The sequence below is a fragment of the Gracilinanus agilis genome, chromosome 6, assembly GCF_016433145.1.
Source record: "Gracilinanus agilis isolate LMUSP501 chromosome 6, AgileGrace, whole genome shotgun sequence".
Lineage (NCBI taxonomy): Eukaryota > Metazoa > Chordata > Mammalia > Didelphimorphia > Didelphidae > Gracilinanus > Gracilinanus agilis.
In genome coordinates, this window is record NC_058135.1 from 289264411 (window position 1) to 289285217 (window position 20807).

At 38.7% G+C, this 20807-nt stretch overlaps 1 protein-coding gene across 1 annotated transcript; it reads right to left on the reverse strand.

The window, feature by feature from the left end:
- Positions 1–695: 695 nt before the first annotated feature.
- On the reverse strand, positions 696–18634 carry LOC123252787 (solute carrier family 22 member 20-like). Its single transcript, XM_044682031.1, has 8 exons — positions 18631–18634; positions 13695–13863; positions 12227–12350; positions 9732–9847; positions 9216–9430; positions 7933–8041; positions 5928–6131; positions 696–798 (listed from the first exon to the last, which is right to left on the reverse strand). Exons 1-8 carry the CDS (start codon positions 18632–18634, stop codon positions 696–698), a joined length of 1044 nt encoding a protein of 347 aa, XP_044537966.1.
- Positions 18635–20807: the final 2173 nt, after the last annotated feature.

Sequence of the window (20807 nt, forward strand, 5' to 3'; positions counted from 1 at the left end):
TTAGAGGCCATCAAGTCAAAGCCCTTCATCTTACAAAAGAAGAAACTGAGCCCCAAAGAGATTAAATGACCTGTCCTAAAACATAGAGGTAGGAAGAAATACTTCTAGGATTTAAACCCAGGTCCTCTGACGAATGATGCTCTCTCTAAAGCAGAGAAGGTTTCCCTAATTAAAGTCATCTTAGGCATTCCCCTACGAGCTACAATGTTCACCAGGCTGTTTTTTCTGTAGAAGATGGTTCTTATGTAACTTTGTATTTCCTTCTAATTGGAAGACAAGAGTGTCTTACCAGGCTTGGCAAATATGAATGGGAAAACCATTGTTTGCTTCAGTAGCTGGCATCAATCTAAAAAGTCTAAACAATGTCCCAGATGGAGAACATTTTGCCAGTATCTCTAGGCACGTACCAAGGAAATGAATAAGTTCTCAGAAGGCTACGTATCACCACACATGCAAGGGGGGTTGGGGAGAGGAATTATGTTTCTCTTCCTTTTTTATTGGTCTCATTTTCAAGTATGATGTTTAACAAGTGAAATGTTATTTCACATATTGAATTGCCAGGAAATTATAGCAGGCCACCTTGTTCCATCATTCTCTCAGCAGCAAGAGAGTCCACCTCATTACCGAAAAGATAGATTTCAGTTCACAACAAGAAAAAATTATGAAGCTGGGTCCAGACATTGGAGTCTCAAGAATTAAACTGTGTGCTCAGCTGGTGGAATTTCTGGGAGAAGCAAAACTGGTCTCTCTTCTTCATCTTTACTGACATTTGCTTTTGGAGACTGTGCCTTCTTCACCCTGTTCAAAGAGAAACACAGAGATAAGGCAGATTTGCACTCAGACATCAAAAGCAAAGCTTATCCCAGCTGGAAGAAGGGAATCTATAAATTTGAGGAAGGAAGATTTTCATCCACAAAGAAACCTGGGCTGAGTTTGATGAATTTTGAAATAAATTTTAAAAATAAAAATCTTAAAATAAAGTCAATGCAATCAGTTTATCCAGAAGTTACTGAGCACCTACCATGTTCAGACCACTGTGAACAACAAGATAGAAATTTCCTGAGCCCCTTCCTTCAGGAAAGATAACATTCTATCTGGGGTGACGTTGGGAGTGTTTAGAAATCAGATGTATACAAACACAGTTGAGTTCATGTCTGTGCAAAGTCCTGTCCTTTAAAGATATTATCCTTTTATGTGGAGTAATTTGTTGCTAAGTTAAGTTAGCTTTTATGATTCGCTTGTCTGAGGGCAGGTTCTGAGAGAGAAACTCATTTCCGAGATAGTAGTATTTAATTTTAGAATTTGGGTATTTGTGCCAATTTGTATTTATGATGATCTTATGTCTTTTGCCATATAGTGAAGTAAATAGTTGTCTGTAGACTAAAAGTGGCATCAATGTATTTATCTGATTCTATAAATAAAGATTTGCATTGGGAAAGTCTCAAGAGCTGAAGTTGTGAATAAAAAGCTGTATCCCATGAGGTCACTGGTCCTCTTCAAAACAAAGATGAACAAACTAACCTCAAAGCTGACTACTCTTTCTCTCAGCTCCACCAATGTATAGGGTCAAGAAGAAATGTTAGAATACTCCTTTCTTCCCTGCCACTTCAAGACCATGTGAATTTTAATTACCAAATTCTCCTACTTGGAAATTAATATCCAACCATCAATCAATGGTCATGCCATCCGATACATTCTTATTGTTATCCTCTACTGTCCTCCAGACCAACATGAGGGTGATCTCAATGAGTTCTCTACACCATTTACAGTCTCCTCATCCACCTACACTCTTGCCTTCATCCTTGGAAATTTCAAAATTGACAATCATAACAATCAGATCATTCTCCATTTGTCAGATAGCTCTACTCCTATGACTTCTGCCTCCACTCAAGCTCAGTTACCTAGAATGTTGGCCACATCTTTGACTGCAACACTCTCCAATATTGTTTCATGTGTAAGATCTTAAACTCTGAAATGCCCCGTTGGTCCCACCTGCTTTTCTGTTATTTTTCCTATTTCCTGTGTCCCCCTAAGCTGTATTTATATTCACCAGTATTTATATTCTCTCTCCACTGAATCCCTCACCTCTCTTCTTGCTTTATTTTCTACCTTATTAATCTTGTTCAACTGGGTATAAAAATAGCCTCTCCTTATAAGCTGTACCCTGGATCACTTGCCCTCCTGTCTTTCCCCTATTCACACTCACCACCACCCTTCATTTCTACTCCCAAGAATCCCCCATACAACATACCCAAAAAAATGGCTGTCCAGACTTTGTCTGAAGACCTCTTGTAAGGAGAATCCACTTCCCCCCACAAACGTGCTTTTCCCTTTTGGTCAGCTCCAGGAGTAAGGAAGGTTTTCTGAAATTTATCTCTTTGCAGTTTTAGCTTTTTGCTCTCGGGCTATCAACAATTCTAATCCCTCTTCTGTGTAAATACTTAAGAACACTTGTCCTGTTTCCTCCAACAAGAGCACTGGACCTGGACACAGGGCAACCTGACATAAGATCTGGCCTCTAGCAATGACAAGTGTGGATGACATTGGGCAAGTAATTTTACATCTCTAGATCTCGGTTTCCTCATCTGTATAAAAAGAGGCTGGGTCCAGATGCCTCTGATGTTCCTTTTGTTGCTAAATCTAGGTCCTGTGTCCATTCAGGTCACTCCTCTCTGGATGGTTATCCATACCCTTTCTAAAAATGTCCAGAACTGAGCACAATAGTCCAGAAGGGAACTAACTGAGATAGGGGACATCCTGTATAATCATCACCTGCATAGATGATATGGATATCTATTTAGTCTCTTGGGTATGTGTCTGTGTGTGTGTCCATGTAATAGGATGTTGTAGGATTTGTAATAGGATATTTGTTCATTAAGAGTTAATTGATGCATTGCTGGTAGAGTTGTGAACTGATCCAACCATTCTGGATGGCAATTTGGAACTATGCCCAAAGAGCTCTAAAAGAATGTCTGCCATTCGATCCAGCCATTTGTACCATTGCTGGGTTTGTATCCCAAAGAGATCATAGATAAAAAGACTTGTACAAAAATATTTATAGCAGCGCTTTTTGTGGTGGCAAAAAACTGGAAAACTAGGAGATACCCTTCAATTGGGGAATGGCTGAAGAAATTGTGGTATATGCTGGTGATGGAATACTATTGTGCTTAAAGGAATAATAAACTGGAGGAATTCCATGTGAACTGGAATGACCTCCAGGAAGTGATGCAGAGTGAAAGGAGCAGAACCAGGAGAACATTGTACACAGAGATGGATACACTGTGGTAAAATCGAATGTAATGGACTTCTGTACTAGCAGCAATGCAATGACCCAAGACAATTCTGAGGAATTTATGGAAAAGATGCTACCCACATTCAGAGGAAGAACTATAGGAGTGGAAACACAGAAGAAAAACAACTGCTTGAACACATGGGTTGATGTGGACATGATTGGGGATATAGACTCTAAATGACCACACCAATGCAACTATAAATAATATGTAACTAATTCTTGATTGATTACACAGTTAAAACCAGTGGAAATGTTCATTGGCTATGGGGGGAGGGGTGAAGGGGAGTGAAGGGGAAAGTAAAAACATGAATCATGTAACCATGGAAAATTTTTCTAAAAAAAAAATATTTAAATCTAAAAAAAGAATTAATTAAGAGTTAATTAAGGGTTAATTAGGAAATAGGATTGGTTGCAATAGATAAATATAGAAATTTGAGAAAAGCTGGATTTCTTTAAGCCAAAATAGAATTTTCAAGAGAGGATCATGGGAAATTAAAAGAATCTCTCGGAGGTTCTTGAAAGGGACAGTTGAGACCAACAAACACTCACTCACTCTCTCAGTCTATCCTGACTCAAGGAAGGAAGTCCGAGGGTGTTCTGGTTCAAAAAGTTGAAAGTCTAAGAAGATCTGGGTTATCCAAGTAAGAGGGATATTGTGGTGAAATATCACTGCTTTCCCAGTGGCGGCAGAAGGGAGCAAAGCTGTGAAGATTTGCACTTGCTGGTCTTTCCCATCTAACCAGCAGAAAAGAAATCAAATTTTTTAGTTTTAGGATAGAAAGTTAGAATTGGGTTACTAGATAGCATAGGAAGATTAAGTTAGCCTCAATTGTATCAAGGAGAAGCGGATTCTTGCAAATCTTAAAAGTTGGGTTTGGGATACAGTTAAAAGATTTAGATTTAGGATGAATATATTCTTATTTGTTTCCTTTTTCTTTCCATTTTCCCAAATTTTTAAATACTTCCAATAAATAATGTTTATATAAGCCTGGCCTGAGCTGGAATTTTTAAGACTGTTTGGGAAGCCATCTTTTCCAACAGTCAAAACAACAACCTGTCAACACAGGACAATATATTGGTAATACCATCCAATACCAATAATTAATAAGGATTAGAAAACCCTTATAACAGTGTGTGTGTCTGTGTCTGTGTCTGCGCACTCTGATCTATTCTCTCACTGCCAACTTCCCAGAGAAGGACAAGCCCTACTCAAGTGAGCTCAGATACTTTTGGGTCCTAGCGCTAAGCTTGTGGTACAGAAATACACTTCCCTTATTTATGATTTCAGCTCTTTAGGCTCTCCCAGTGCATTCTGATTTATATCTCCAACTAAATATACTGATGATGCTCGTAGACTAAAGACATAGCAATGTATTTCACTGTAAGGCAAAAGACATGATAACAACATTATAATTATATATTCAAACAAATACAAAAATTATAAAAACTTCATGATTGGGGGCAACTGGGTGGATCAGTGGATGGAGAGCCAGACCTAGAGATGGGAGGTCCTCAGTTCAACTCTGCCCTCAGACATTTCTTAGCTGTGTGACCCTGGGCAAGTTACTTAACCCCTATGGACTAGCCCTTACTGCTCTTCTGCCTAAGAACCAGAACTCAATATTGATTCTAAGATGGAAAGTCAAGGTTTAAAAAAAAAAAACAACTTCATGATCCACACATATACCTGGGTCCCATTATGCCAACAATGCACTCATTTTCTGGAGGGACACACGCTGAGAGATAGCTGTCCAGGAGGCCATTCCTGGAGGTAACCCACAACAATTGGAATAAGTGTTCACATCCTCTTTTTTGTCCTGAGAGTCCTGCAGAGAAATCCCTTTGTGGATGTAGCCTGTGTCAAACAGGTGCTTCCACGGCTCTGCTCACCTGATCCAGGCTGTGCTTAACTAATACTTCACCAGCTCCAGTGTCTCAGCCAACCTGGCTGATCTGCTCTGCCACTTGTCTGATTCTCTGCTGTGAAGCCGTCCCTCTGCTCTCTTGTACGAACTCCTCAAGAGCAACTGTACTACCCATCACTTCCAGCTCCAAACTTAGAGGATACATTTCCGCAATCTGTCCTTTCCTGTTATCTTTCTTTTCTCGTTCTGGGTTCAGACACTGGGCACTATCTGGGCATGACCCTTTCTCAGCTAAAGTGTAGAAACCAAATTCTTAGCTTCTGTCTAGAACCAGGTAGATTTCTAATCTCCCTTTTTGTTGAACAGTTCTAGTGTCTGTATCATTCCAGTACTCTACATTGCACCTAGTAGGTACTTGATAGGTATTTCTGAAAGTAAAACAAAGAGAAGAGAATTGTAATTTGGTCACTGGCCTGAACTATATATATGGTATGTCTAGGAAACATTCACCCAGGCATCTCCAAGTGTTTTGCTTCCCAATAATTGTCCCTTTAGCACAATCCAATATATTATATTGTTTGTCTTATTTTAATAATGAATATGAAGAAGAGATAGGAGGGCTTGGTTATGGAGCTTAGGAACTGAAACTGCCCAAAACATTTCCCCAGGCATCGGTACACACTCTGAACACAGAGGAAAGAAGAGCCTCTAAGATACCCTCCCCATCTTATTTTGAAGTGGAGTTTCACATAAAGGTATCAGGAACTGACCTGTTCTCTGTCTCTTGGATGGTCTCCAGCAGTGGGAAACCATGGGTCTCAATCAGGAAGGAGGCAGCAATGGCAGAAAGGATGGGAACGATACCAAACAACAGGGGCTGCAGATTAGAGCTATAGCTGCCAATGATGAAAACAATGGGCGACAGCAGGGAGCCAAAGCGTGAACTAAAACTACCAATACTCATGCCTATCTGCCTGTAAATGAAGAAAATGGGAACAAAAGTTAGAATAGAAGTGACTTGAGGGCAGGAACTGTTCTCTTTTCTCTTGCTTCCCTGGCACCTAGCTCAGTGCTTTTCCCTTGTTAGGGTGGAAGCCCAATGGACAGATCTCAGACATTTTACCCTTTTAAGTGTGCTTGTGCAGTTGAGAGGTGAAGGGGAGGAGGTCACTCATCCCAGAACCAAAAACTGCTTCTTCTAGGTTTGGCATTAATTCACTTTGCCCCAGTGGGAAATCTCAAGATAAGGGGTTTCACGTTTTTCTATCAAGTTTCAGATGAGACAACTTCTTGCCTATTGACCTATAACCTTCCAAGGTATTTAACCCAAAGTTATCTCCCGAATTAATCTGATCCCACAGAAGATTTTGATCTTGTCCTTTTCCCAGAGTTCTTGGGACCAAAATGATCTGAACTTCCCATAGAGTCTGCTCACCCATGCATGTGTAAACACATACATTCTTATATACATATATTCATGTGTTCTTTAGAGCTGTAAAAATCTTTTTTGTTTTTAACCACAATAGAGGGACAACAAATAAAGCTTGAATTGAACTGATTTAATATATGTGAATATATTATTATATTATATATTGACATATATAATATATGGCCTCCATTACTAAGAAGAAAAAAGAAACTATTCTTAAAAATCCCTATAGGAAGAGGTCAGTGGAGGCACTACTGTAGGCCTTACAACACTCTCCCACCGCTGGGAGGGAAAAACAAAGTGCTCTTGTGGCCCCCTTCAAGGAGAGCTCGTGGTCTGCAGTTCTTGGTTCCCATTCCTCAGGGAATATTAGGTTTACCTAATTCCCATCATTCCCCTCCTCTTACCCCAGGCCCATGAACTTGGTCTCTGGGCTCAATTAACATCCAGTAAGGAACTGTGGAAAGTGATGACCCTAGGCAGTGACTTCTATCTCAGCACTGGGTATGAAAGATTGTTCCTTGGAATTTAGCCAAATCTTTGTTCAGTCAGTGACCTTCCCCATCCCCAAGCCCTTTGGGCTCCACTTCCTGAAGAACTCTGTATCCTCGGGAACCTACGAAGGTTTAGGCCTGTGTTCATGAATCTAGCACAGGCAGGTTATGATATCTTTGTTAACAAAACAAGTCGCAAAATCATGAATCTACCTTTCAGAGTCCTAATGCCATCTAGGCCAAGATTCCTCTTATTGTACAGAAAAGGAAAGTGCATCTCAGAGACATGACTGGCTCAGTGTCACAAATATAGCTGGCATCAGAGGCAGTCAGGATTTGAACCCAGGTCCCTTCATTCCAGAGCCAGGGTTTTTCCCACTGACGTTATTATGAAGACAACTTTGTGTTGTGGTACTCTGGGTTGTTCTCTTTTATCATGGTGATCAGGGAAGAAGAACATGAATTTATTGACCTCAATGAGAGGAAAGAGCAGACAGTGGGGAGAAGTATTTGGTGGAATAATGCATTTGGCACAAGAGATGTGAAAGGACAGCTGGCTGCACTGGTGAGTGAGGTAATAAAGTCTAGAGGAATTAGTTTCAGTGGACGTTGAGATATGGCAAAACTTGTGAATGACTGAATAATACTGTTAGTAAAGGGGATGGGGCAGCCCGACGTTCCAGTGGCTAGAGAACCAGACCTGGAGACTAAAGATTCTGAGTTCAAATTTGACCTTGGACACTTCCTAGCTTTGTGTTCCTGGGCAAATCACAACTTCAATTGCCTAACCTTTATTACTCTTCTGCCTTAGCACCCACTGAGGATCTGGTCACATTTCTCCAAAATTCATACCTGATTTCAGTTGGGTAGAGTTCCATTGTGTAGAGGAAAAGACATGAAATGACACCTGCCAAGGATCCTTTTCCAAGCCCAGTAAGTGTCATCCTAAGAGCAGCCAAATCTGAGGACAAACAATGGGGAAATCAGCAATTTATTCAAGCTCAACAGGTGGGCCTGTCTCTCTGGTTTTCATTTGGAACCTCACTCATTTGCATTGAGACATGAAATTTTTTCAAGCCATGACAAGTTCCTATGACTCCTCTCAATTCACTTTTTTTGGAAACCTTTATCTTCCAAGTATTGGTTCCAATGCAGAAGAATGGTAAAGGCTAGGCAATAGGAATTAAGTGACTTGTTCAAAGTCACAGAGCCAGGAAGCGTCTGGGCCAGATTTGAATCCAGGATCTCCTATCTCTAGGCCTGGCTCTTATTTTTCACTGCTATTTTTATTTTTAGATCCTACTTTATTTAGAGAGCGGTTTCACATACAGCCCTCAGTAGTCATTGTACATTCAATTAATGAATCGACTGTCTTCCTGGACCTTCTTCCAAAGGCTTACAGCCAGTGTCTCTGCTTGTGTGATATACAAGACAGCTAGAGGCAAGCATTCCTTTAGACATCTTTCTCATCTAGATGCATGACAGAGCAGACAGAAGAAAGGTAGGAGTGGGCCAATAACATGGAATAACACGTGGGGTTATTGAGCCATGTCAGATTTAGGTCCACTTCCTTCACTGATAGTTTTGGTTTTCACCTGCTAGTCATTGCCAAATACAACCCTCTTCCCTCCTCTACCCAGAGAACCATTTCTTTTAACCAAAAAACAAAAAAGAGGATGTAGCAAATGTAGCAAAATTGTCAACTGAAGTGGACAACATATGCAGTATTGCATACCCATAATCCCTCAGCCTAGCAGAGAAGAGAGGGAGAGCCATTTTTTCCTCTTCTTCATGAAGTTTGATCATTATAAGCACATAGCATTCATGTTGTTGTTGTTACAATCATTTTTGTTGTCTATGTCATTTTCTTATTCATCATAATTCATTCTGTATAAACTCATGTATTCTTCATAATTTTTCTTTTTTTCAGCAAAGTACTATTCTACTACAATTCTGTGGCACTATTTGCTTGGCCATCCTCTTATCAAGCCTATCCCACATTCAGATCTCTGGTAGAGAATGGTTTCATTATCTCTTAGTTCATCTTTGCTGATCAATAGCACAACATAATCACATCATTTGCTCATTTTAGACACTTTCTAAATATTGTAATATATTACTGAAAAGTTTCTCACCCTCTGGCACAAATATGCCAATGATGATCATGGATCCGGAGAAAACTGCACAGAAGATTAAAGTGAAGCGGCGTCCCAGATAGGACATGCTAATAGCCACTAGCAGCCTTGCTGGGAAATCTATAAGTGCAAATAGTAATTGGACCAAGTAAATGCTGAGTCCAAATTTCTGCAGGTCCAAAATCAGTCCATATAAGGAGAATCCAATAGCAAACCTGGAAATAGAACCATTTATTACAGGAATGCTTCATTTTTCATTTCTGTCCAATGAAATTCCTCTTTTGCCCTAAAAAAGGAAATATTCTTGTTCTTATTCTATTTCAAATAACAATCCCAGCAGCCCCACCAACTCATATGTCTCACTTTATGAAATTCCCAAGCCCCGGTCTCTCAAATCCACCTAGATTCAGGATGATAGTATTCTCAGAACCTAAGCTGGAGTGAGTCTATCTGACTCTTGATGAATTTTTGGATGTTCTAGGTCAAATCAGCTGGCTAAAAATGAAGCTCACTCACCAGCCAGGCATGATACATAAGGTGATCTTGCATATTCCTGGAGTACGGAAAAGGGTTCTAAAGTGAGAGTTTGATTTCACAGTTTCCAGGTCCTCCTGAATGTGGGACATTATCTCCTGGTCAAGAAGGAAAGCAAAGGACAGAGAAGTTGGCTTAAGGATTTGCAGTTAAGGTCTTGGGGAAAGGGAATGAGGGAACCTTTGGCCTTATATCAGTTTTTCTGAGCTATTGCCATGCTGGGGAACCATGGTACCTGTCCAAAAGCCAAGCTCAGCATGTAATCATCAGGCCATCTCAAAGTGTATCTATAGTATGCTGTCATTAGCCTATCCTATCATCTGACCCACCCATAATGCCATTGACAGTGCCACAGAACAGAGGAACATGGATCTAGAACTAAAAGAGATCACAGAGGCTATCTAGCCCAATACTCTTATTTTCCATAGGTAGAAAACTGAGGAACCCAGAGCTTAAATTACTTGTCTAATGTCACAAAGGTGGTGAACATCAAAGATGAAGTTTGAACTGAAGTCCTCTGAGACCCAATGACAGAGAGAAAGAAATAACTTTCCACTTAAAGAATGTTTTGTCTTTTGCAGACCTATCATTGAGAACATCAGTCTCTATGTTATATGGCATCCCATGGCATCCCTTCCAAAAGAATTCACCTGAAAAATTCTCCCAAGAATTCAGTCCTTCTACATCTTTGCATGCCAAGCTCCTTACAAGGTTCATCTTACGTGCCACCTCCTGAAGACACCTTTCCTAATAGCTCCAGTTTTTAATCCTCCACTTCCATTTATTTTGTTTCTTTTTGGCCTTTCCACATCTATGAACATGGTAGTTCTGACCAGGAAAATGTAAGCACCTCAAGGCCTGAGGCTATTTACTTTTGGTCTTTCCCACTGTGCTAAGCATTGGGAATTTGGCATTCCCAATGCTTAGCACAGTGCATGGCATGTAGTAGACACTGAATAAATGCTTGTTGATATAGGAGTAAGGACTCCCTGGTTGGAAAAAGTTGCCAGGACATCTGAGAAATAATGTGAGCCAAATTAGGGTCAGACAAACATATGACACCATAAATAACTCCAAAGAGATAGATAGTCTGAATATATTAGGTCCCACCATTTGGAAAAATTGAGAATGGAAGGAGACAATTTGTATACCAATAGCTGAGATTGGGGCAGTCATAGCAGCAGTTGTCGTAGAGCCACTGTCAACTCCTTCTCCCCTACAAGGAACCATTCCTTCCCTGCCCTGCACCCACCTCCTTCTTGAACTCCCAACTGTGAAAGGAAATTTTTGGTTCTCTTTGTCTATTCTGAGTTTACACTTGTGAAAAGGGAATCCTTTTTTCTCTTTGCCTAGTTGGAGTTGATGAATTGAATCAACAAAGGCCTGAATACCCTACTTGGCACTAGGTGGAGGAGCTCTCCACCCTTTCAACTCAATCAGGCAAGAAATGAGAATTAACACCTCAATCAGTTAAGAATCCATGAACCCTTTTTGATGAGTATTCACCTCTCCAGAAGATAAGAAGTAGATCCTACGGACACTGCCCCTTGGGCAGTGCTGGGCAATTTGGAAGCTGTGATTGGCCCTTGTGAAGAGGGGAAGGGACAATAAACCACTATAAAAGGGACAAAAAAACACTGAATTTCTGGGACTGAGGAGTTCAATTTCAAGAAGTCAGCTTCAAGAAGAAGTTCAGCTCAGGGAAGAAAGTTAGCCTCAGGAGTCACCTTCAGCTCAAGTCATTATCTTGACCTGCCTCTTGGAGGAAACTTCAGTGAGTGAATAGTTGGCTTTCCCTGCCTGTCTTCTGGAGGTGTGAATTCTCATCAAAAGGATTCACAGTTTCCTGACTGATTGAATTTCTGAGGATGTGAGGTTGTGTTGATTCACACCTCTATAGACATTGTTGTTCAGTCATTTTCAATCATTTCTGACTCTTCATGACCCCATGTGGGATTTTATTGGCAGAGATCATAGAATAATTTGCCATTTACTTCTCCAGCTCATTTTTCTTTTGAGGAACTGGGGTAAACAGGGCAAAATGACTTGCCCAAGATCACACAGCTAGTAAATGTCTGAGACTAGATCTGATCCAGAGGACAAGTCTTCCTGATTCCAAGCCCAATGTTCTAGCCACTGTACCACCTAGCTGCCCTCTCTAGATAGCCTGATATTTTGGCTTGTTCAGAAGATATGCTTTATAGCCCAACATGTTCTTCCTTAGCTTCTAGAATATTCAGAACTAAATTCAAAACTCAACTATAGAAAGGAACTCATCCCTGGTGCCTGATACATCTACATCTCTGCTCCTGACAACTGATTTACCTTTCCTACTGTGCAAGGTGTGAATTTTACCTTCATAACCTTTGTGCAATCACTATTGGAAATAGTTGGGCTAGAAGACCTAAGCAATCTCTCTGAGACTGTATTCTTGGGAACAGGGTTGTGGATGTAGTGAGGATTTCCCTTAGCCATACTTCTGGAGTGAGCTTCTTCCCTTCTTCCTTTTGGCCATTTATCCATGCCACCTTCTGAAGGGTCTTCACAGCCACATGGAGTTTGTTGTGGGTGATGAGCCAACGAGCAGATTCTGGGAGGGCCCTGATAGAGCAAGGAGAGAAAGGAAAACCTGAGGATGGGACCCACATATAACAAGGTACCCTTCTCCCTAATGTGATTGCTGGTTACCAATGGGTCTAATCCAGAGCTATATCCAATATGGGGATGTGATTGAGTGTATTTCGAGAGTACTTTCCTCCCCCACAGGATGTGTTTCCAAACCAGGTAAGTTCCAAAATCAGGAATAAGGTCCAGAAAGGGAATTTATTTTCTTTTTGTTCCTGAGGGCTCCCATTCCTGGGCCAAACTTTCTTTTGGCATGAATAAATCTACTAACATTCGCCACCTTGGTCTTCTTGGAAGGCCTGGATGGCACTAATACTCATGTGCCCACATGGTTTCATCAAAACTAGAAATAACCTTGGGTCTGTACAGAGAACTTGAAAGTCAGCTTTTAGTCACCCAAGACATTCCATTTAATTAATGAATCAGTAAATAAGCATTTTAAAAGGTCTACTATGTGTCAATCCCTGGGACAAAATTGCAACAGTCCCTGCCATGAAGGAGTTTGCATTCTATGAGGGGAAGAAACATGTACATATACATATGTGTAGAGACAAAGATCCAAAAAAAGCATAGGGTCATTGGTAGGGGATGGGGAGGAAACCAGGAAAATTCAGGGTTCTAAGAATCAGACTCCAAGGATAGTCTTGGGAATGTGGGCTCTGCCAGGCGTTCAGGTAACCTAGGGTACTAGCCAATCACTCCTCACAGCCTCTGTAAATGGGACCACCATGCCCAGAGGATCACATGAGCTCTCACAAATTGCACTTAGGTTGTTTCCTCATCTGCAAAATGGGGGTAAAAATGGCACCTCTCTCCCAGGGTTTTTGTGAGAGCCAAATGAGACAGGATATAGAAAACACTTCAGAAACCTTCCAGTCCTGCACAGATGCCAGCTATTATTACCACAGGCAATTGGGAAGAGGCTATTCAGTGTAGGTGCGGTGAGGGGTCTGCTGGGCTGGCTTAGGGCACAGTAAATAGCATTTCAGGAGTCTTTGCTATGGTTGAAATCTGACAGGAAGCCCCTGTGGAACTCTCATGGCCCTTGAGGCACAACCAGCCCTCTTGGGGCCTGATGCCAGCATTTTTCAATGCACAGAAGAAATTTCCCTACAGTAGAAGATGAGTAAAAAAGAGAAAGATTTAGGAGAGCTTTGTAAAGCAGCCTTCCTCCATGGCACATTCTTCTTGCCTGCCTCTTCACCTTTCCATTTCAAACCTTCTATAGTACTGAGCACAATGCCTGGCACATAGTAGGTGCTTAATAATTCCTACTGGATAGACTGATTGGACAATTTGTTTACTCTCTTGTCCACATACAGGGAGAAAAGAAGAATGATCCCAAATGAGGCTGAAGTGGAAAACTGCAGCCAGCGCCATTCTCGGATCATGTAGGCCCATCCAACCAGAAGGATCTGTCCCACACTGAAGGCATATGTAGTACAAGTATTCACAAGGATCCGTTTCTCAGTAGGCGTCCACTCTAAGGCTTAAGAGAAAAGCAAGATGAACAATTAGACTTCACAAAATGCAAAGAGAATGGAATGGCAGCAAGAACTTGAGCTCAAACTGGTTCTCATCCAATGGTTCAACGCAAATATTGCAACATTTGTTTTGTATTCTCCTATGTACCAGGCACTGTGCTAGGCAGTAGAGACAAAAAGAAAAAATGGAACACTTTCTGCCCTCAAGGTGCTTACATTCTATTTTATTTATTTTATTTAACAGATACTTTTAAGCTCCTACTATGTGCCAGGCAGATAATATCACTGGCTTCAAGGAGCTTTCATTTTCATCAATTCATCATCATCATCATCATCATCATCATCATGCAGCTTTCTAGAATTTGTATAATGCTTTTAAAGTTTACAAAATGTTTTAATATATTATTTTGTTTATAATCCTGTGAGATGGGTGCTATTCCTGACTCCATCTTACAAATGAGGAAACTAAGACTAAGATGAGTTTGGTGACTTGCCCAGGGTCACACAACTAGCAAGGATCAGAGGCAGGATTCAGGAACGGGTCTTTCTGAGAACAGGTCCAGCACTGTGCTACTTAGCTGCCTAACTAATCAATCAAACTACAACATTATAAACAACAACATTATAAAGCCTGTACCATGCACAAGTCATTATACTAAGCACTGGAACATAAGTACAAAAAGAAAAAACAAAATAAAATAGTCACTACCTTTGGAAGCAGTCTGGGAGAAATTGGGCTTAGACCAACACCTTAGACCAATGATGGGCAAACTTTTTAAAGAAGGGACCAAAGGAAAGGAAATGCTCATCTGTCAATCTGTTTCTAAGGCAACTCTTTTGAAGTTTCATTGTATTGTACCCTACTCATTGTATTCGTCAGATTAGGAATAATGTCCCACAGCCAGCCAGATAGAACATTTCAGGGGGCCACATCTGTAGTTTGCTCATCACTTGGCCCACCACACCATAAAATAGACAACTTTGATGACATGAAACTGAAAAACTTCTGCATAGACAAAATCAATGCACCTAAGATAATAAGGGAAATGGTCAAATGGGGAGAAAAAACTCTATATCAAACTTCTCTGATACCTTTATGTGACACTTATTGCTGTCCAAAATAAATAAACAATAAATATATATGAGACTAATAGCCTTTCCCCAATAGATGAGTGGACAAAGAATGTGAACAGTTCTCAAAAGAAGTGCAAGTTCTCCCTCGTACACAGAGACGGACACACTGTGGCACAATCAAACATAATGGGCTCCTCTACTAGCAGCAATGGAATGATCCAGAACAATTCTGAGGGACTTATGAGAAAGAAGCTATCCATGTTCAGAGGAAGAACTGTGGGAGCAGAAACACAGAAGAAAAAAATTTGCTTGATCACATGGTTCAATGGGATATAGACTCTAAATCAAGGGTCAGCAACCTTTTTGGCCATGAGAGCCATAAACGCCACATTTTTTAAAATGTAATTTCATGAGAGCAGTGCTCACAGTGCGCGCTCCTGTAATAGCGCCTGAAAAAAAATTGACTTTATGGCTCCTGCAGAAAGAGCCATATCTGGCCCTCAAAAGAGCCAGATATGGCTCAAGAGCCATACGTTGCCAACCCCTGCTCTAAATGATCAATCTATTGCAAATATTAATAACATGGAAATGGGTCTTGATCAGTGATATTTAAAACTCAGTGAAATTGCTCATTGGCTACAGGAGAGGGAAAGAAGGAGGGAAGAGAAAGAACATGAGTCATGTAACCATGGAAAAATATTCTAAATTAAATAAATAAATAAAATTTTTTAAATAAATATAGAGAAAAAAGAACAGTAAGTTCTCAAAAAAGTTCACAAGCACCAGGAAGAATGCTTTAAATAATAATAAGAGAAATGCAAATCAAAACAACTCTGGAGCTTCACCTGACACCTTAAAAATTGGAAAGATGACCCAAAATGACAGTAGTCAATGTTGGAGGGAATGAAGACAAATAGGCACACATTGTTAGTGGAGCAGTGAAATGAAACAACTACTTTGAAAAAGCAATCTGGAATAAACAAAAATTAAGCAACTAAAATGTTCATATCCTCAGAACCAGAGTCTATTGATGGGCTTATATTTCAAGGATGTCACTCAAAAGAAAAAAGTCCCCATATACCCAAAAATATTTATAGCCACACTTTTTGCTTTAGCAAAGATTTGGAAACTAAGTAAATGCTCATCAATTAGGGAATGGCTAAATAAATTGTGGTATGTAGATGTAATGGAATATTCTTATGATATAGGAAATGATGAATGTGAGAAATACAGAGAACTAAATACAGAGAACTAAAAGATCTAAATGAATTGATGCAGAGTGAAATCAGCAGAGCCAAGAATACAATACACATAGTAACTATAACAATGGAAATAGAAGAAAAAACTACATACCAAAAATAGGAAGTGAATGTGAAAAAATGATAAAGATCAAACAGAATTTCAATGAAGAAAGGGGAGAGAATGACCCCAGCTAGCCTTTATTAAAGGTGGGAAGTCTACAGGGTTTATATATTGAACAAGTTTTTAGGATTTTTAAATAAATCCATCAGTTATATCTTTAAAAAATACTATTTATGGAAACATACTACCCATCAGCTTTATGGATGAGATAGGAATTTATGAGTCAACAAGAGACAGAGAACATTGTGAGATGTAAAGGGAATAATTTTGATTACATGAAATTTGAAAGTTTCTGTACAAATAAAACTAATGTAGACAAAATAAGAAGGAAAGTAGAAAATTGGAAGAAGAAAAATTTATAGTTTCTCAGCTCAAGGCCTCATATCTAAAATATATAGAGAACTTTGTAGAATTTATAAGAATAAGAGACATCCTCCAATTGATAAATGGACAAAAGATATGAACAGACAGTTTTTGGATAAAGAAATCAAAGCCACATGTGATTTCCTTAGTATAGGGAATTCCAAAAAAGGAAAAACTCCCTCTGTCAATGCAATTTGGTAGCTTTTCTGCGTCCTATAGTTTTATAGAGTTATCTAGACCACCTAGAGATTCTGTGACTTGACCTGGGTCAAAACACTATGGAGTGTCAGAGGTAGGACTTGATTCCAGCTCCTCCTACACTTAACACCCAGCTCTCTTTTAACTAAGTCAATTTTTTTATTTAAATTTTTTATATTTTTCTGAGTTACACATATATTATCACACAAAATATATTTCCTTGTTATTCATTTTTGTGAGTGTATAATCTTATAAAAACAAAAACCCAAATCATATACACAAGTAAACACACGATAAATCATGTTTTCATATGCTTTTCTACTCCAATAGTTCTTTCCTTGGAGATGGATAGCATTCTTTTCCATAAGTCCCTCAGAATTGTCCTGGATCATTGTATTGCTATTAGTAGCAAAGTATATATACCACATTTGACCATTCCACAATATTTCAGTTACTATGTATAATGTTCTCTTGGTTCTGCTCATTTCGCTCTTCATCAGTTTACATCAATCTTTCCTCTTCTTTCTGAAATCATCCTGTTCAGCATTCCCTATAGCACATTAGTATTCCATCACCATCATATACCACAATTTGTTCAGCCATTCCCCAATTGAGAGACATCCCTTTAGTTTCCAATTCTTTGACACCACAAAAAAAGAGCAGCTATAAATATTTTTGTACAAAGAGATCCTTTCCCATTTTTTTAAATCTCTTCTGTATATACTCCTAGTAGTGGTATTACTGGATCAAAAGCATGCATTATTTTATAGCCCTTTGGGCATAATTCCAAATTGCCCACCAGAATGGTTGTATCAGTTCACAACTATACCAGCAATAAATTAATGTCCCAATTTGCTACATTACCTCCAACATATATTATTTTCCTTTACTGTCATATTGGCCATTCTGATTGATCTGAAATAATACCTCAAAATTGTTTCAAATTTGCATTTCTCTAATCAAGAGGGATTTAGAAGATTTTTTCATATGATTATTGATAGCTTTGATTTCTTCATCTAAAATCTACCTCTTTGACCTTTGTCTAATTGAGGAATAACTTAGATTCTTATAAATCTGGCTTAGTTCTTTATACATTTGAGAAATGAGACCTTTATCAGAGAAATTTGTTATAAAATTTTTTTAGTTTGTTGTTTCCTTTCTAATATTGGTTGCATTTGTTTTGTACAAAACCTTTTTAATTTAATATAATCAAAATTATTCATTTTACATCTTGTAATGTTCTCTATCTCCTGATGGTCATAAATTCTTCCCTTCTCCATAGATCTGACAGGTAAACTATTCCTTGTTCCCCTAATTTACTTATAATATCACTCTTTATGTTTAAATCATATGCCCATTTTGATCTTATCATGGTATAGGGTATGAGAAATTGATCTAACCCTAATTTTTGTCAAATAGTGAGTTCTTATCCCAAAAGCTGGGATCTTTCAGTTTATCAAACACTAGATTGCTGAGGTCATTTACCTCTAGTCTATTCTATTGATCCACCCTTCTTTCTTAGCCAGTACCAAATTGTTTTGAGGTTTACTGCTTTATAGTAGAGTTTAATATCTGGTACTGCTAGGTCACCATCCTTCACATTTTATTTTTCATTAGTTCCCCTTTATATTCTTGACCTTTTCTTCTTCCAGATGAATTTAGTTATTATTTTTACTACTTCAATAAAATGTTTTTGGTAGTTTGATTGGTATGACACTGAATAAGTATATTAATTTCGGTAGGATTGTCATTTTTATTTTATTAGCTCTGCTTACGCATGACCAACTAATTTTTTTTTCAATTGTATAGATCTAACTTTGTGTGAAAATTACTTTGTAATTGTGTTCATATAATTCCTGTGTTTGTCTTGGCAAATAGATTCCCAAGTACTTTATAGTGTTTAGAGTGATTTTAAATGGATTTTCTCTTTCTAATTCTTGCTGCTGTGCTGGGTTTTGTTGGAAATATATAGAAATGCCGAAGACGTATGTAGGTTTATTTTGTCTCCTGCAACTTTGCTGAAGTTATTAATTATTAAACTAGTTTTTCAGTTGATTTTCTAGGATTCTCTAAGTATACCATCATATCATCCACAAAAAGTGATAGTTTAGCTTCCTTATTGCCTACTTTAATTCCTTCAATTTCTTTTTCTTCTCTAATTGCTAAAGCTAACATTTCTCATACAATATTAAATAACAGTGGTGCTAATGAGTATCTTTGTTTCACTCCTTATCTTATTGGGAAGGCTTCTAACTTATCCCCTTTCCAGATGATACTTGCTGATGATTTTAGATAGATACTACTTATTATTTTGTGGAAAGGCCCTTTTATTCCTATGCTTTCTAGTATTTTCAATAGGAATGGTGTTATATTTTGTCAAAGGCTTTTTCTGCATCTATTGAGACAATCATGATTTCTGCTAGTTTTATTATTGCTATACTGATAGTTTTCCCAATATTAAACTAGCCTAGCATTCCTGGTATAAATCCCACATGGTCAATAGTGAATAATCCTTCTGATACATTGCTGTAGTCTCTTCACTAGTATTTTAAGATTTTCACATCAGTGTTCATTAGGGAAATTGATCTGTAATTTTTTTTCTCTGTTTTTGGTCTTCCTGACTCAGCATATTCCTGATATCAGCACCATATTTGTGTAATAAAAAGAATTTGGTAGGACTCCTTCTTTGCTTATTTTGCCAAATAGTTTGTATAGTATTGGGACTAACCATTCTTTAAAGGTTTGATGGAATTCACTCGTGAATTCATCTGGCCCTAGGGATTTTTTCTCAAGGAGCTCTTTGATGACTTGTTCAATTTCTTTTTCAGAGATGGAATTATTTATGTATTCTACTTCCCTTTTGTTAATTGAGGAAATGTATATTTTTGTAAAACTCTTCCATTTTACCTAAATCATCAGATTTATTGTCATATAATTGGGCAAAATATAGCTCCTAATGATGGCTTTAAATTCCTCTTCAGGGGGCAGCTGGGTAGCTCAGTGGATTGAGAGCCAGGTCTAGAGACAGGAAGTCCTAGGTTCAAATATGGCCTCAGACACTTCCTAACTGTGTGACCTTGGGCAAGTTACTTAACCCCCCATTGCCTAGCCCTTACCACTCTTCTGCCTTGGAACCATTTCACAGTATTGACTCCAAGTCAGAAGGTAAGGGCTTAAATTAATTAATTAATTAATTAATGGATTCCTCTTCATTAGAGGTGAAATCATTCTTTTCATTTTGGATACTGGCATTTTGATTCTCTTTCTTTTATTTTTAATCAAATTAACTAATGCATGTTCCATTTTGTTCATTTTTTCATAGAACCAGCTCCTTGTCTTATTTATTAGTTCAATAGTTCTTTTATTTTCAATTTTATTAATTTTTCCTTTGATTTTTAGGTTTTCTGGTTTAGTCTTTAATTGAAGATTTTTAATTTGTTCTTTTTCTAGTTTTTTTGCTTGCATGCCCAATTCATTGATCTGTCTTTTCTCTATTTTATTGATGTAAGAATTCAGTAATATAAATTTTTCCTATGAAGAGAGAATTAAACTCTTTGTTTATTTTTTATGTAATCAATAAGCAACTTCTAATTTAATCAATCAAGAATTTGAAGTGCCCCTACTTAGCACTTGGTAAGTCACTAAGTAAAAGAGTTCACAAGTCACTTACTAGGGAAAAAAAAGTTCACACCCCCAAAGGCCACAAGCACTGGCCCCCCTTAGGCAGTGCTAGGCAAATTGGGAGGCTGTGATTGGTTCCTGTGAAGTGGGAGAGAGACAGGAAGTGGCATGGAAAAAGGACTATAAAAGGTGAGACCAAGGAGAAGATTCATGGGTTTCCTTCCTTGGCTCTTCAGCAAGGACTCTTTCTCTCCCTCTCCCTCTCCCTCTCCCTCTCCCTTTCCCCTTCTTTCTCTTCCTCCCCCTCTCCCTCTCCCCCTCTCCCTCCCTT

Excerpts from the sequence above, each read along its gene's own strand:
- LOC123252787 (XM_044682031.1), bottom strand. Across the intron at positions 9,848-12,226 it reads GGAAGAAGCTCACTCCAGAA|GAGATAATGTCCCACATTCA; the intron begins GTATGGCTAAGG and ends CTTCTTGACCAG. Across the intron at positions 8,042-9,215 it reads TGGCATATTTGTGCCAGAGG|ATTTGGCTGCTCTTAGGATG; the intron begins GTGAGAAACTTT and ends GTTTGTCCTCAG.